The sequence below is a fragment of the Heterodontus francisci genome, chromosome 9, assembly GCF_036365525.1.
Source record: "Heterodontus francisci isolate sHetFra1 chromosome 9, sHetFra1.hap1, whole genome shotgun sequence".
NCBI classification, from domain to species: domain Eukaryota; kingdom Metazoa; phylum Chordata; class Chondrichthyes; order Heterodontiformes; family Heterodontidae; genus Heterodontus; species Heterodontus francisci.
The window spans coordinates 107,671,086-107,685,618 of NC_090379.1; the positions used below are offsets into that span (position 1 = coordinate 107,671,086).

Here is a 14,533-nt window from a genome sequence, read left to right on the forward strand (position 1 = left end):
TACCCATCTCTGTGAACGCGACCCACCTCTGCGAGCGTCTCCCACCTCTATGAATGTGTCCCACCTCCTTGAACATGGCAATATTGATTAAGGATAATATTACAGTGCAGAAGAGAGAGGATATCCTAGATGGGTCAAGGACAGAATCTATTTGGTTGAAGTTACGAAACAGTAGAAGGCACCCCTAGACCACCAACTGGTGGGAAAGGTACAGAGGAGAAAATTTGCAAGGAAATTACAGAAAAAGTGCAAAAACTATTGATAATGTTGGAGCTTTAATTATCCTAATATAGACTGGGATAGCAATAGTGTAAAGGGCAGAAAGGGGGAAGAGTTTCTGAAGTGTGTTCAGGAGATTTTGACCAGTATGTTTCCGGCACAATAAGGGAGGAGGCATTGCTGGATCTATTTCTGGGGAATGAGGTGGGTCAAATGGATCAAATGTCAGTAGAGGAACATTTAGAGAACGGTGATCATAGTATCATAAGGTTTATGTGAGCCATGGAAAAGGACAATGAGCAATCTAGAGTAAAAATACTTAATTGGAAGAGTGCCAATTTCAGTAAGGTGAGAATGGATCTGTCCCAGTTAAATTGAAATCAAAGATTAGCAGGCAAAACTGTAATGGAACAATGGGCGGCCTTTAAAGAGGAGTTGGTTTGAGTACAGTCGAGGTACATTCCTACGAGGGGAAAATGAAGGGCAAACAAAGCCAGAGCTCCCGGGATAATCGAAGAGATAAAGTAAAATGAAGCAGAAAAAGGGGGCATATGACAAATGTCAGGTTGATAATACAAGAGAGAAGCAGACTGAATGTAGAAATTTCAGAGAAGACGTGAAAAAGGAACTAAGAGGGGCAAAGAGGGAGTGTGAGAAGAGAGCTGCGGCTAACATGAAGAGGAATCTAAAAGCCTTCTATAGGCAAATAAATAGTAATACAGTGGTAAAAGGAGGAGTGGGGCCAATTAGGGACCTAACGGGATTTATGCATGGAGGCAGAGGGCGCGGCTGAAGTACTAAATAAGATACTTTGCATCTGGCTTTACTAGGAAAGAAGATGCTGCTGAAGCCGTGGTAAAAGAGGAGGTAGTTGAGACACTGGATGGGCTAAAAAATGTTAAAGAGGAGGTATTAGGTAAGCTTGCTGTACTTAAAGCTGATAAGCCACCAGGATGAGATGCATCCAAGGATACTTGCGAAGCAAGGGTGGAAATTGTAGAGGCACTGGCAATAATCTTCCAATCATCCTTAGATACAGGTGTGATGCCAGAGCACTGGAGAATTGCAAATGTTAAACCCTTGTTCAAAAAAGGTTGTAAGGATAAGACCAGCAACTACAAGCTAGTCTGTTCAACCTCGGTGGTGGGAAAGCTTTTAGAAATGATAATTTGGCACAAAATTAACAGTCACTTGGATAAATGTTGATTAATTAGAGAAGGACAGCATGGATTTGTTAAAGGCAAGTTGTGTTTAACTAACTTGCTTGAGTTTTTTGATGAGGTAACAGAGTTGATGAGGGTAATGCAGTTGATGTGGTGTGCATGGACTTCCAAAAGTCATTGATAAAGTGCCACATAACAGGCTTGTCAGCAAAGTTAGAGCCTTGGAATAAAAGGGAAAGTAACAGCATGGATACAACATTGGTTGAATGACAGGAACACGGGAACATAGGAGCAGGAGAAGGCCATTCAGCCCTTCAAGCCTGCTCTGCCATTCAATTATATCATGGCTGATCAACGACCTCAACGCCACTTTCCCGCGCTATCCCCATATCCCTTGATGTCATTGGTATCCAGATATCTATCAATTTCTGTCTTGAACATGCTCAATGATTGAGCTTCCACAGCCCTCTGGGGTAGAGAATTCCAAAGATTCACCACCCTATGAGTGAAGAAATTCCTCCTCATCTCAGTCTTAAATGGCATGTCCCTTATTCTGAAACTATATCCCTTGGTTAGACTCACCAGCCAGATGAAACATCCACTCTACATCCACCTTGTCGCACCCTGTAAGAATTTTGTAAGTTTCGATGAGATCACCTCTCATTCTTCAAAACTCTAGAGAATACTGGCCCAGTTTTATTTCTATGTGTCGAGTTATCACATCCTTTATAATATTCTAACATTTTCCCTACTACTGATGTCAAATTAAAAGGTCTGTATTTCCCTGTTTTCTCTCTCCCTTCTGTCTTAAAAGCTTAAATAGCATTTACAAATTTCCAGTCTGCAGGAACCTTTCCAGAAACTATAGAATCTTGAAAGATAACCACCAATGCATCCACTATCTCTATAGACACCTCCTTCAACACTCTGGGATGTAGCTTACCTGGTCCAGGGGATTTATCAACCTTCAATCCAGTCAATTTTACAAGTACTACCTCTTTATTAATACTAATTTCTTTCAGTTCCTCATTTTCACAAGTCCCTTGGTTCTCTAGTATTTCTGGGAGATTTTCTGTATCTTCCTCTGTGAAGACAGTCACAAGGTAATTGTTTAGTTTCTCCACCAGAAAGAGAGAGTGGTGGTGAACGGTTGTTTTTCAGACTGGAGGAAGGTATATAGTGGAGTTCCCCAGGGGTCACTGTTTGGGACTCCTGCTTTTCTTGATATATATGATCAGTACATTAGTGAGAGAGGATCATCAGAAGATCAAGATGTAGGATCAGTTTGGGTGATCTAAGGGGCAGCAAACATTGCCAGGAGTTATTTATAGGCCACCAAACAGTAATGTAGGGCATGGTATAAGTCAGGAAATTAGAGGCGCGTGTAACAAGGGTAATACAGTAATCAAGGGGGTCTTCAATCTATATATAGACTGGGTAAACCTAAGTAGCACTAATGCTGTGGACAATGAATTCCTGAAATGTGCATGAGATGTTTTTCTAGAACACTCTGTTGAGGAACCAACTAGAGAACAGGCTATTTTAAATCTAGTGTTGTACAATGAGAAAGGGCTAATTAGTAATCTCATTGTAAAGGAGCCTCTAGGGAAGAGTGACCATAATATGATAGAATTTTACATTAAGTTTGAAAGTAATGTAGTTCAATCTGAAACTAGGGTCTTAAATCTAAACAAAGGAATCTACAAAGGTATGAGGGGGAAATTGGCTGTGGTAGATTGGAAAACTACATTAAAAGGTATGAACGTAGACAAGCAATGGTTAGCATTTAAAGACTTAATACATGGTTTACAAAAAATTTACATTCCTTTGAGGCACAAACACCCAGCAGGAAAGGTGATCCAACCATACCTAATGAGACAAGTTAAAGATTGCATTGGATCAAAGGGAAATGCTTATAAAGTTGCCCAAAAAAGTAGTAAGCCTGAGGTTTGGGAGCATTTTAGAATTCAGCAAAGGAGGACCAAGCAACTGATAAAGAAAGAGAAAATAGAATATGAAATTAAACCCAGCAAGAAACATAAAACCGGGCCGTAAAAGCTTCAATAATATGCAAACAGGAAAGATTAGCAAAAACAGGCAGAGACAGAGGAATTTGTAATGGGGAATAAGGAAATGGCAGAGAGACTAAACAAATACGTTGTGTCCGTCTTCAAGGGAAGATACAAAAAACTTCCCAGGAATACTAAAGAGATACTAGTGAGAATGAAGAACTTAAAGAAAATAGTATTAGTAAAAGAGTAGTACTGGAGAAATTAATGGGACCGAAAGTTGATAAATTCCCTGGACCTGATGATCTACAGCCCAGTGTGTTGAAAGAGGTGGCTGTAGAGATAGTGGATGCGTTGATGTCATCTTCCAAAATTCTATAGATTCTGGAATGGTTCCTGCAGATTGGAAGATAGCAAATTTAACCCTACTGTTTAAGAAAAGAGAGAGAAAACAGGGAGCTACAGACCTGTTAGCCTGACATCAGTAGTAGGGAAAATGCTAGAATCTATTATAAAGGATGTGATAACTGGGCACTTAGAAAATAATGGTATGATTGGGCAGAGTCAACATGGATTTATGAAAGGGAAATCATGTTTGACAAACATTTTGGGTTTTTTTGAGGATGTAAATAGCAGAATAGATGAGGGGGAAGCAGTGGATGTGGTGTATTTGGCTTTTAAGCAGGCTTTCGATAACTTCCCACATCGGAGGTTAATGAGCAAAATTAGGACACATGGGATTGGAGGGAGTATATTGGCATGGATTGAGAATTGGTTAATGGACAGAAAACAGAGAGTAGGAATAAACGGGTCATTGTCAGGTTGGCAGGCTGTGACTAGTGGGGTACCACAAGGATCAGTGCTTGGGCCCCAGCTATTCACAATCTATATCAATGATTTGGATGTGGGAACCAAATGTAATATTTCCAAGTTTGCTGCTGACACAAAACTAGGTGGGAATGTGAATTGTGAGGAGGATGGAAAGAGGCTTCAAGAGGAATTAGACAGGCTTAGTGAGTGGGCAAGAACATGGCAGATGGAATAGAATGTGGAAAAATGTGAAGTTATCCACTTTGGTAGGAGAAACAGAAATGCTGAGTATTTCTTAAATGGTGAGAGGTTGGGAAATGTTGATGTCCAAAGGGACCTGGATATCCTTGTTCATGAGTCACAAGAGTCACTAAAAGCTGGCATGCGGGTTCAGCAAGCAATTGGGAAGGCAAATGATATGGCCTTTATTGCAAGAAGATTTGAGTACAGGAGTAAAGATGTCTTGCTGCAAATGTATGGAGCCTTAATGAGACCGCACCTGGAATATTGTGTACAGTTTTGGTCTCCTTACATAAGGAATGATATACTTGCCCTAGAGGGAGTGCAACGAAGGCTCACCAGTCTGATTCCTGGGGTGGCGGGATTGTCCTATGAGGAGAGATTGAGGAGACTGGGCCTATGTTCCCTGGAGTTTTGAAGAATGAGATGTGATCTCATTGAGGCATACAAAATTCTTATAGGCTTGACAGGGTAGATGCAGGAAGGCTGTTTCCCCTGGTTGGGGGTGCGGTGGTCTTAGAACCAGTGGACACAGTCTCAGAATAAGAGGTAGGCCATTTAGGACTGAGATGAGGAGGAATTTCCCCACTCAGAGGGTGGTGAATCTTTGGAATTCTCTACCCCAGAGGACTGTGGAGACAAGTCATTGAGTATATTCGAAACAGAGATTGATAGATTTCTAGATATTAAAGATATCAAGGGATATGGGGATAGTGTGAGAAAATGGTAGATCAGCCATGAATGGCAGAGCAGGTTCGAGGGGCTGAATGGCCTACTTCTGTTCCTATTTCCAATGTTCCCATCCTCCCATATTACTCACCTAGACTTGTGTGTACAGGGCACAATTTCAAAATTTGTGGATGACACAAAACTGGGAAATATTGTGAACTGAGGAGGATAGTGACAGACCTCAAGAGGACATAGACAGGCTGGTGGAATGAGCAGACAAGTGGCAGATGAAATTTAATGCTGAGATGTGTGAAGTGCTTAATTTTGGGAGGAAGAATGAGGAGGACCAATATAAATTAAAGGGTACAATTCTAAAGTGGGTGCAGGAGCGGAAGGACCTGGAGGTCTATGTGCACAAATCATGGAAGGTTACAGGGCAGGTTGAGAAAGCAGTTAATAAAGCATATGAGATCCTGGGCTTTATAAATAGGGGCATAGAGTACAAAGACAAGGAATTTATGATAGCTCGTATACATTGGTTGAGCCTCAACTGGAATATAGTGTTCATTTCTGGACACCACACTTTGGAAGGATGTTAAGGCATTAGAAAGGGTACAGAAAAGTTTAATGAGAATGGTTCCAGGGATAAGGAACTTCAGTTATATGGATAGGTTGGAGAACAGAAGATTGAGAGGAGATTTGATAGAGGTGTTCAAAATCATGAGGGGTCTGGACAGAGTAGATAGGTAAAAATTGTTCCCATTGCCAGAAGGATCCAGGACCAGAGGACACTGATTTAAGGTGGTGGGCAAAAGAAGCAACGATGACGTACGGAAATCCTTTTTACGCAGCGAGTGGTTAGGATCTGGAATGCACTGCCTGAGAGTGTGGTGGAGGCAGATACAATTGAGGCCTTCAAAAGAGAACTGGATAATTATCTGAAGAGAAAACATTTGCAGGGCTACAGGGAAAAGGCAGAGGAGTGGGACTAGGTGAGTTGATCTTTCAGAGAGCTGGCACGGACATGACTTCTCTGACATTTAAACTATTACTATCCCAGTTTATATTAGGAAAATTTAAGTCCTCCATTATAACTACCCTATAGTTTTTGCACCTTTCTGTAATTTCCTTGCAAATTTGCTTCTCTCTATCTTTATCACTAGTTGGTAGCCTATAGAATACATCCAGTAGTGTAATGGTACCTGTATTGTTTCTTATTTGTAACAAAAAAGATTCTGCCCTTGACCCCTCTTCTCTCTCCAACACTGTAATATTATCCTTAATCAATGCTGCCAGTCCTCCTCCTTTCTTTACTACCTGAACTTTCCTCAGCAATGGCTCAATGAGTAGCACTCTTGCCTCCAAATCAGAATGCTCAGTTGTTGAGTAGATTCAAGACTGAAATCAATATATTTTTCTGCATCAAGGGATATAGGGGAGGGCTGGAAAATGTTGAGGTAGAAATCAGCCATGATCTTATTGAATGGCAGTGTAGGCTTGAGGGGCTGTATGGTGTACTCTTCCTCTTATTTCTTCTATTTTTCTGTAAATCCTGCCCCATATTTATCCCTCAACCAACATTACTAAAACAGATAATCTGGTCATTATCACATTGCTGTTTATGGGATTCTGTTGTGCACAAACTGCTGCTGTGTTTCCTACATTACAACAGTGACTACATTTCAAAAGTACTTCAGTGGCTGTAAAGCACTTTGGGATGTCTAGAGTTTGTGAAAGATGCTACATAAATGCAAGTCTTTTATCTTTTCTCCCCTTTCCTCCTACCACCTCTTGCTGCTCCTGCACCCCCACCCTGAGGTGTCATTGAAGGCCTCCACATAAATAAGGAATGGGAGGGAGAAAGAATAGATCCATGAATGTTCCCCAGAGATTACTCTGTGAAGGAGCAAAGATGACACCGTTGTTGGAGAAATAAATACTGGATATGTTAGGAAAGGTAGAAATGGAAATATGCTAGGGCAGTTCCAAGGCATTGGATGAGAAAAGAAAGACATTGGTGGAGGATGGGATAATAAACTGTATTGAATGCTATGCAAAAATTGAGAAAGATAAGGAGGGATAATACACCATGGTCATTGTCATTGAGAATGTCATTTATTACTTTGGGCAGTTTCAGTGTTGTAAGCAGGGCAGAGAGTCAATCAGGGTGTTTCAGGAGAGAAGGCTTAGAGCTGGCAGGTGACATGCTGGAGGAGCTTAGAGAAGAAAGGAGGTTAGTGATGGGACAGTAGTTGGAGGAGATTTTGTTTTGAAGAAGGGGAGGTGATGATGTCAATTTTGAAGGGTTGAGGAACGGTGACTGGAAACGAGTGAGTGTCAGCTAGCATGGAAGGTGAGTTATATGGTTATTGTGGGTTCATGCTCTGCTGTGAATTTGAGCAAATAATCTAAGCTGGCATTTCAGTGCAGTACTGAGGGAATGCTGTATGTCAGAGGTGCCATATTTTGGTTGAGATGTTAATTTGAGGCCCTTTTAGCCTGCACTTCAAGTGTAATCTATTGGCGGCAAATTATTTTGGAGCATGTGTTAACACATTATCAAATGCAAGTTCTGTTAGGGCTGTCTGGAGAGTCAGTACATATTGCCTCCCAATCCATCACATCACTGCAGTGATATAGAGGTAAGATGACATGGCAGCTCTTTATGGAGATGAGCTATTTGACTTTTCTTAAACATCAGTAAATATTTTTATGCCTACCTTTTAGTTTAAGTGTACAAAGAGTAAAGTGTAGTCCAACTAGACTTCTCTTACCCTTAAAGTGCTAACCTCAAGATAGCTGCTTAGCTGTTTCATACTCTTTCTTTCTAGGAAGCCATGGAGTTGCAGAGTAAGCAGCAGTGGTACCAGCAAAACCAGATATCCATGACCAAGGAAGATGAACAGGCCTACTTGGCCTACTGCTCCGAGGCTATGTTCCGCATTCACATCCTAGAGATGCGCCTCAACAAGTAAGGATTCTCATTTCACTTTTAATTGTGGAATCGTGAAAACTTATTCCCTCCTTTCTCTCCTGACAATGCTAAATTGCTGGGATAGAATTCCACTGATATCAACAGCTCTCCACAATCTCCATTAACAAGGAGTAGCAGGCTAGTTGGCTGCATAATCCAAGCCTGATCCCCACCGTCATGCAAAAACCACACATTCACTTTCTAGCAGGGCGGGGGTTGGGTGCAGGGCTGGGGTTCATTGGATGTTCCCTGAACCTGATAATCTGCATCCCAGAGTGTTGAAAGAGGTGGCTGTAGAGATAGTAGATGCATTGGTGGTCATCTTCCAAAATTCAATAGACTCTGGAATGGTTCCTGCAGATTGGAAGGTGGCAATTATAAGCTCACTATTTAAGAAAGGAGGGAGAGAGAAAATGGGGAACTACGGACTTGTTAGCCTGACATCAGTCGTAAGGAAGGTGTGAGAATTTATAATAAAGGATGTGATAACAGGACACGTAGAAAATAATGGTAGGATTGGGCAGGGTTATCGGATTTATGAAAGGGAAATCATGTTTAACAAACCTGTTGGAGTTTTTTGAGGATGTAATTAGCTGAGTAGATCGGGTGAACCGGTGGATGTGGTGTATTTAGATTTTCAGAAAGCTTTTGACAAGGTCCCACATAAGACCATAGTAAACAAAATTAGAGCACATGGGATTGGGGGGATATACTGGCATGGATTGAGAACTGGTTAATGGACAGAAAACAGAGAGTAGGAATAAATGGGTCATTTTCAGGTTGGCAGGCTGTAACTAGTGGGGTACTGCAAGGATCAGTGCTAGGGCCCCAGCTATATTCACAATCTATATCAATGATTTGGATGTGGGGACAAAATGTAATATTTCCAAGTTTGCAGATGACACAAAACTAGGTGGAAGTGTGAGTTGTGAGAAGAATGGAAAGACGCTTCTAGGGGATTTGGAGAGGCTAAGCGAGCGGGCAAATATTTGGCAGATGGAATACAGTGTGGAGAAATGTGAAGTTATCCACTTTGGTAGGAAAAACAAAAATAGAGAGTATTTCTTGAATGGAGAGAAGCTGGGAAGTGTTGAACTTTAAAGGGACTTGGGTGTCCTTGTTCACGAGTCACTGAAAGCTAACATGCAGGTACAGCAAGCAATTAAGAAGGCAAATGATACGTTGGTCTTTGTTACAAGAGGATTTGAATATAGGAGTAAAGATGTTTTACTGCAATTATATAGAGTCCTGGTGAGGCTGCACTTGGTGTATTGTGTGCAGTTTTGGTCCCCTTATCGAAGGATAAATATACTTGCCATAGAGGGAGTGCAATGAAGGTTCACCAAACTAATTCCTGGGATGGAGGGATTGTCCTATGAGGAAAGATAGACTGGGTCTTTATTCTCTTGGAGTTTAGAAGAATGAGAGGTGATCTCATTCAAGCATACAAAATTCTTACAGGACTCGACAGGGTATATGCAGGAAAGATGTTTCTCCTGGCTGGGGAGTCTACAACCAGGGGATACTGTCTCAGAACAAGGGGCAGGCTATTTAGGCCTGAGATGAGGAGAAATTTCTTCACTCAGAGGGTGGTGAATCTTTGGAATTCTCTACCCCAGAGGGTCATTGAGGATGTTCAAGACAGAGATTGATAGATTTCTACTGATTAAAAACATTGAGGGATATGGGGACAGTGCGGGAAAATGGTATTGAAGTAGATCAGCCATGATCTCATTGAATGGTGAAGCGGGCTCGAGGGTCTAAATGGCCTATTCCTGTTCCTATTTCCTATGTTCTTATGGCGATCAATGTGGAAACTCTGGCTGACATGTAACTCTCTGGCTGGAACCTTTACCATTAGCTTGGCAGAGATAAGCTAACTCTGCACAGATCAGGGATTGACCCATGTGAATGATGCAAATCCACACTGGGCAGTGTACTTAATAATGGTGTCACCCAGATGTCTGCTTTCTATTTCTTTTAAATCATTAGTGAGCTGGGCAGAGTGATCTTATGTATCTTGTGGAGTCATATCCATCACTGTTCTCTGCGGGCAATTTAAGCAAGTTTAAATTAGGATGTTAGCTGCATAATTAAAAGTCCTGCTTCCAGTGTGTGCCGGTCACATTACACCAATCAAAGGCATCACACATGAAAATGTCATAGTTCAGGTGCTTCATCTCCGTAAAGGAAAGATTAATGATTAGGTCATTAACAGAGAAGTCTTAATTTCAGTAAATCAAATATTAACCAAATGTAGACAATACAAAAGAAGATTAATCCAACAGGTTTACGTACCAATGAGGTTTTAAAAAATGAAACAATTCAGAACAAAATGACTTGTTCTTCATAGACTTGGCCAAATACTCATGGCCCAGCTATGTACTCTGAACTGCATCTCCCCTCGGTCCTCCCAGAACCTACCTTTTCCTACCCCCTGCTCAGTGCTTTCAGTCCCCATCTTGTTTAAATCCTGAGCATTAATGTCATCATTTGGTTTGGAAGAATTATATTGCCTGAATTAACAGCAGCAGAGATAGCAGGCAGGATCAATCCTAGCATCATTTAGATACAGCAGTGTCTGACGATGCACTGATTCTTTATTTGAGCAGTGATTCAGCTTTAGCTGATGACAGGGTCTGGTCACATTTTGCAGTAATTTAATCTTAGGTATAGTGGCTATCATTCAAAGGATACTGACTGAGCATCAAACACAGCCAATTACAAATTTCAGCCACAAAGGCAAAGTCAACATGGCTTAGTTGGTTACAGTCTGGACCAGGTTGTGGGTTCAAGTCTGGGCTACTTGTACTGAGAGACAGCTGTACTGTTGGAGCTGCTATTCTTTGGATGAGATGTTTAGCTGAGGCCCTGTCTTCCTGTACCAATGTGTGCTAAAGATCCCATGATACTTTTTGAAAAGTTGGATTTCTCCTGGTGTCACAGCCAACGTTCCTCCCTTGAAGGAAAATATCGATAAACTAGTTATTTATCACAATGCTGTCTACAAAATATTTGTTGCATCTGCTTCTCTACATAAAACTCTTATCATTGACTTCACTTCTGATGTGAAGTTCTTTTGGATATTTCTGAGGGACATGCTAGAAATATAACCCTTTTTCACAATTTGCTGAATTGTAAGCTGATTATAAGCCTCATGAAGAGTTTGTTAGAGTTAGAGAATTCGTTCTGTTCCTGTTTGGGATAATCTATTTTTTTGTTTCCTGCATTGTATTTTGTGGGCATACATTTCAAGTTCATGCACTGAAGGGATATCAGCACTATGGAGTAGCACTTTCTCACTTTGAGTACTCCGTGTCTGACAATGCCTTGAATTTAAAATTCTTATTCCTGTGCTCTAATCCCTGCATGGGGGGCTTGTTCCTCCCCATCTCTGTATGTTTAGCTAGCCTTACAGCCCTCCATGATCTCTGTGTTCCTCCAATCTTGCGCATCCCTGATTTTAGTTGCTCCACTATCGGCAGATATGCTTTCAGCTGCCTAGGCCCCAAGCTCTGGAATTCCCTTCCTTAACCCCTCCATCTCTCTCCTCCTTTACGACTCCCCTTAAAACCTACCTCTGACCAAGCTTTTGAGCACCTGTCCTAATATCTCATTATGTGGCTCGGTATCAAATTTTGTTTGATAATGCTCCTGTGAAGTGCCTTGTGACATTTTATTAAAGCCATTATATAAATGCACGTTGCTGTTGTTACACCTCAATTTCCCACAATTTTCAAGTTATTGTCAAGCTGTGCCATGTTATGAACTATATTTGGGTAGATGTAAGCCCACGGTACTAATCAGTTTGGGCTGGATTTGAACCTGACTGTCAGAGATGATCAGACAGTATGTTAATCCATTCCCCATGATTTAAGAATGAAATCCCTATTGTTAAATGGTTTTCTTCCACCTACCAGTACTGAAGTTAATACTATAACCCCTGACTTGTTCACAGGCACAAAGAGACAGCACCAATCAAGTATCTAGCCCTGGAAGAAAAAATCCGCAAGGACGCACGGTTCGCCAAAAAATTAAAGAACATCTGAACATATTGATATGTCTATCACAGTGGAAACCAGAACCCAGAGAAAATCATACGATGTGCAGGAATGCTTTTGCTATTCCCCAAGCACACATTTAAAATCCAAAAAAGAAAGGTTTCACATGAATGATTTGCGTCGACTACAGTTTATGATTTCACTATGTGCATTTGCATATTTTTTTGTAATAAAGTCCTTAAATGAGATCAGCCTGTCTTTTGATCAAGTGAAAGATACAAATATATAGAGAAACATCACCTTCAGGCACTGTCCCTTCACCAAATTTTCAGCATGGCCATGTCCCCTGTGATTTCTCCCCATTTATTGTCGATGTTATGAAATACACCTAGGTCTTTTCCTCCTTGCTGTTCTTTGTTGGACCCTGAAATGATTTACTTGCTGTTTGTTAGTATTTGGTATTTGAGTTCTGTAAATTGTCTTCCAATAGTCCATTTTGAAGGTTTTTACTCTAGCTTTATCAGATATAATTTCTTTCAGCTGATTCTCAATATTGGCCCACTAGATCTACTTCAGTTCTGGTTGACCCATCCTTAGCCTCCAGCCATTAATCATGTACCAGTCTGAAATCTGTGTTGAAACGGAGGTTTTCCCATTAACCGATACCCATAATCACCTGCTTACACCATATTTAGACAGTGCATGACTCTTAGAAATAAAAAGAAACTACTGTAAATTCAGGAATGGGGCTTGATGGGACCATGCTCATCCCTGGCAGAGCCTTCCACCACCGACTCCCTCACTGTCGCTGGGTCAAAATCCTAGAACTCCTTCCCTAACAGCTCTCTGGGTCTCCCTACACTACATGGTCTGCAGTAGTTCTAGAACAAGGCTCACCACCACCTTCTCAAGGGCAATGAGGGATGGGCAATAAATGTTGGCCTTGCCAGTGACATTGACATCCCATGGATGAATTAAAAAAAAACTCCCTCCACCATCGGGGCACAGTGGCAGCAGTGTGCACCATCTACAAGATGCACTGCAGCACTCACCAAGGCTTCTTTGACAGCAGCTCCCAAACCCATGACCTCTACCACCTGGAAGGACAAGGGCAGCAGGTGCATGCAAACGCCAACATCAAGTTCCCCACCATCCCAACTTAGAAATAAATCATCATTTCTTTGACATTTCTGGGTGAAAATCCTGGAACATCCTAACCAACAGGACTGTAGGAGCACCAACGCCACATGGACTGCAGCAGTTCAAGACAGCTCACCACCACCTTTTCATGGGCATTTAAGGATGGGAAATAAATGCTGGCCTTGGCAGTAATGCCCACAAACAAATTAAAAGAAATATTACACACATCCTTGTAAAACCAAACTAAGGAATACTTCAATCTAAATTACAGCTTTCAGTTAGGACAGTTTTTCCACACAAAATGTAGTGGAAATGTAGAACATGCTCCCAAAATGGCTGTGGATGCAGGAACAATTGAAATTTATGACCAAAATTGCTAGCTTTTTATTGGGTCAGGATATTAAGGGAGGTGGAACAAAGGCAGATAAATGGATTTGAGATACAGATCAATCTTGTTCTAACTATCTGCATTAGTGAAGTTTCGTTGGAACGTGAGGAAGGATTTTTTTTTTACACAAGAGGTAATGACCTGGAACTTGTTGCCTTCGAGGGGGGTGGAAGCAGTGATGATCAATGATGATGGACTCTTGAGAGAAATAAACTTGCATGACTAAAGGGATACAGCAGGGGAATGGGACTGACTGGATTGCTTTACAGGGAGTGAGCCAAATGGCCTCCTTCTGTGCTGTAGTGACTCAAAAATCGAACAGCAGAACAGGCTCAAGGGGCTCAATGGCCAACTAATGTTCCTATTCAGCAACAAAGGAAGTCACAAAGTGATGAGCTGCACAATTCTGATTAACTCAATAATTCATATGTACATAATTGGGTTGTAGAACTGGTGATCTGGTAGAACCTTACAGAATATAGAAATCTAAAAATAGGTTGTAAGAGCTTTTACAAGTATGAGAAAAGGAAGAGAGTAGGAAATGCAAATATAGGTCTCATACAGGCTGAGATAGGAGAAATTATAATGGGGAATAAGGAAATGGCAGAGGATAAACAAATATTTTGTGTGTCTGTCTTCACAGTAGGAGTCAAAAGGAACATTTTGGAAATGTGGGGATCAAAGGGTCTAATGAACTTAAAAGTGTTTATTAGTAAAAAAAAAAGTAGAGGTGAAATTAATGGGACTAAAGGCTGGCGAATCCCAGGACCTGATGGCCTACAATTTAGGGTTTTAAAAGAGGTGGCTGCAGAGAATAAAGAACAAAGAAAATTACAGCACAGGAACAGGCCCTTCGGCCCTCCAAGCCTGCGCCGATCCAGATCCTCTATCTAAACATGTCGCCTATTTTCTAAGGGTCT

General features: G+C 41.3%; 1 protein-coding gene across 3 annotated transcripts in view; it reads left to right on the plus strand.

The window, feature by feature from the left end:
* The window catches only part of ccdc135 (coiled-coil domain containing 135), a 140,301-nt gene that overhangs the window by 123,275 nt on the left and 2,493 nt on the right, over positions 1-14,533 (plus strand). For 2 of the 3 annotated variants that reach the window (XM_068039643.1, XM_068039642.1), the window contains exons 17-18: positions 7,942-8,081; positions 12,043-12,333. In XM_068039643.1, the coding sequence (XP_067895744.1) occupies positions 7,942-8,081; positions 12,043-12,133 (231 nt within the window). In that variant the 3' untranslated portion in view covers positions 12,134-12,333. Of the gene's footprint in view, positions 1-7,941; positions 8,082-12,042; positions 12,334-14,533 lie in introns of those variants that run through there. The other variant, XM_068039644.1, reaches the window with a different exon arrangement.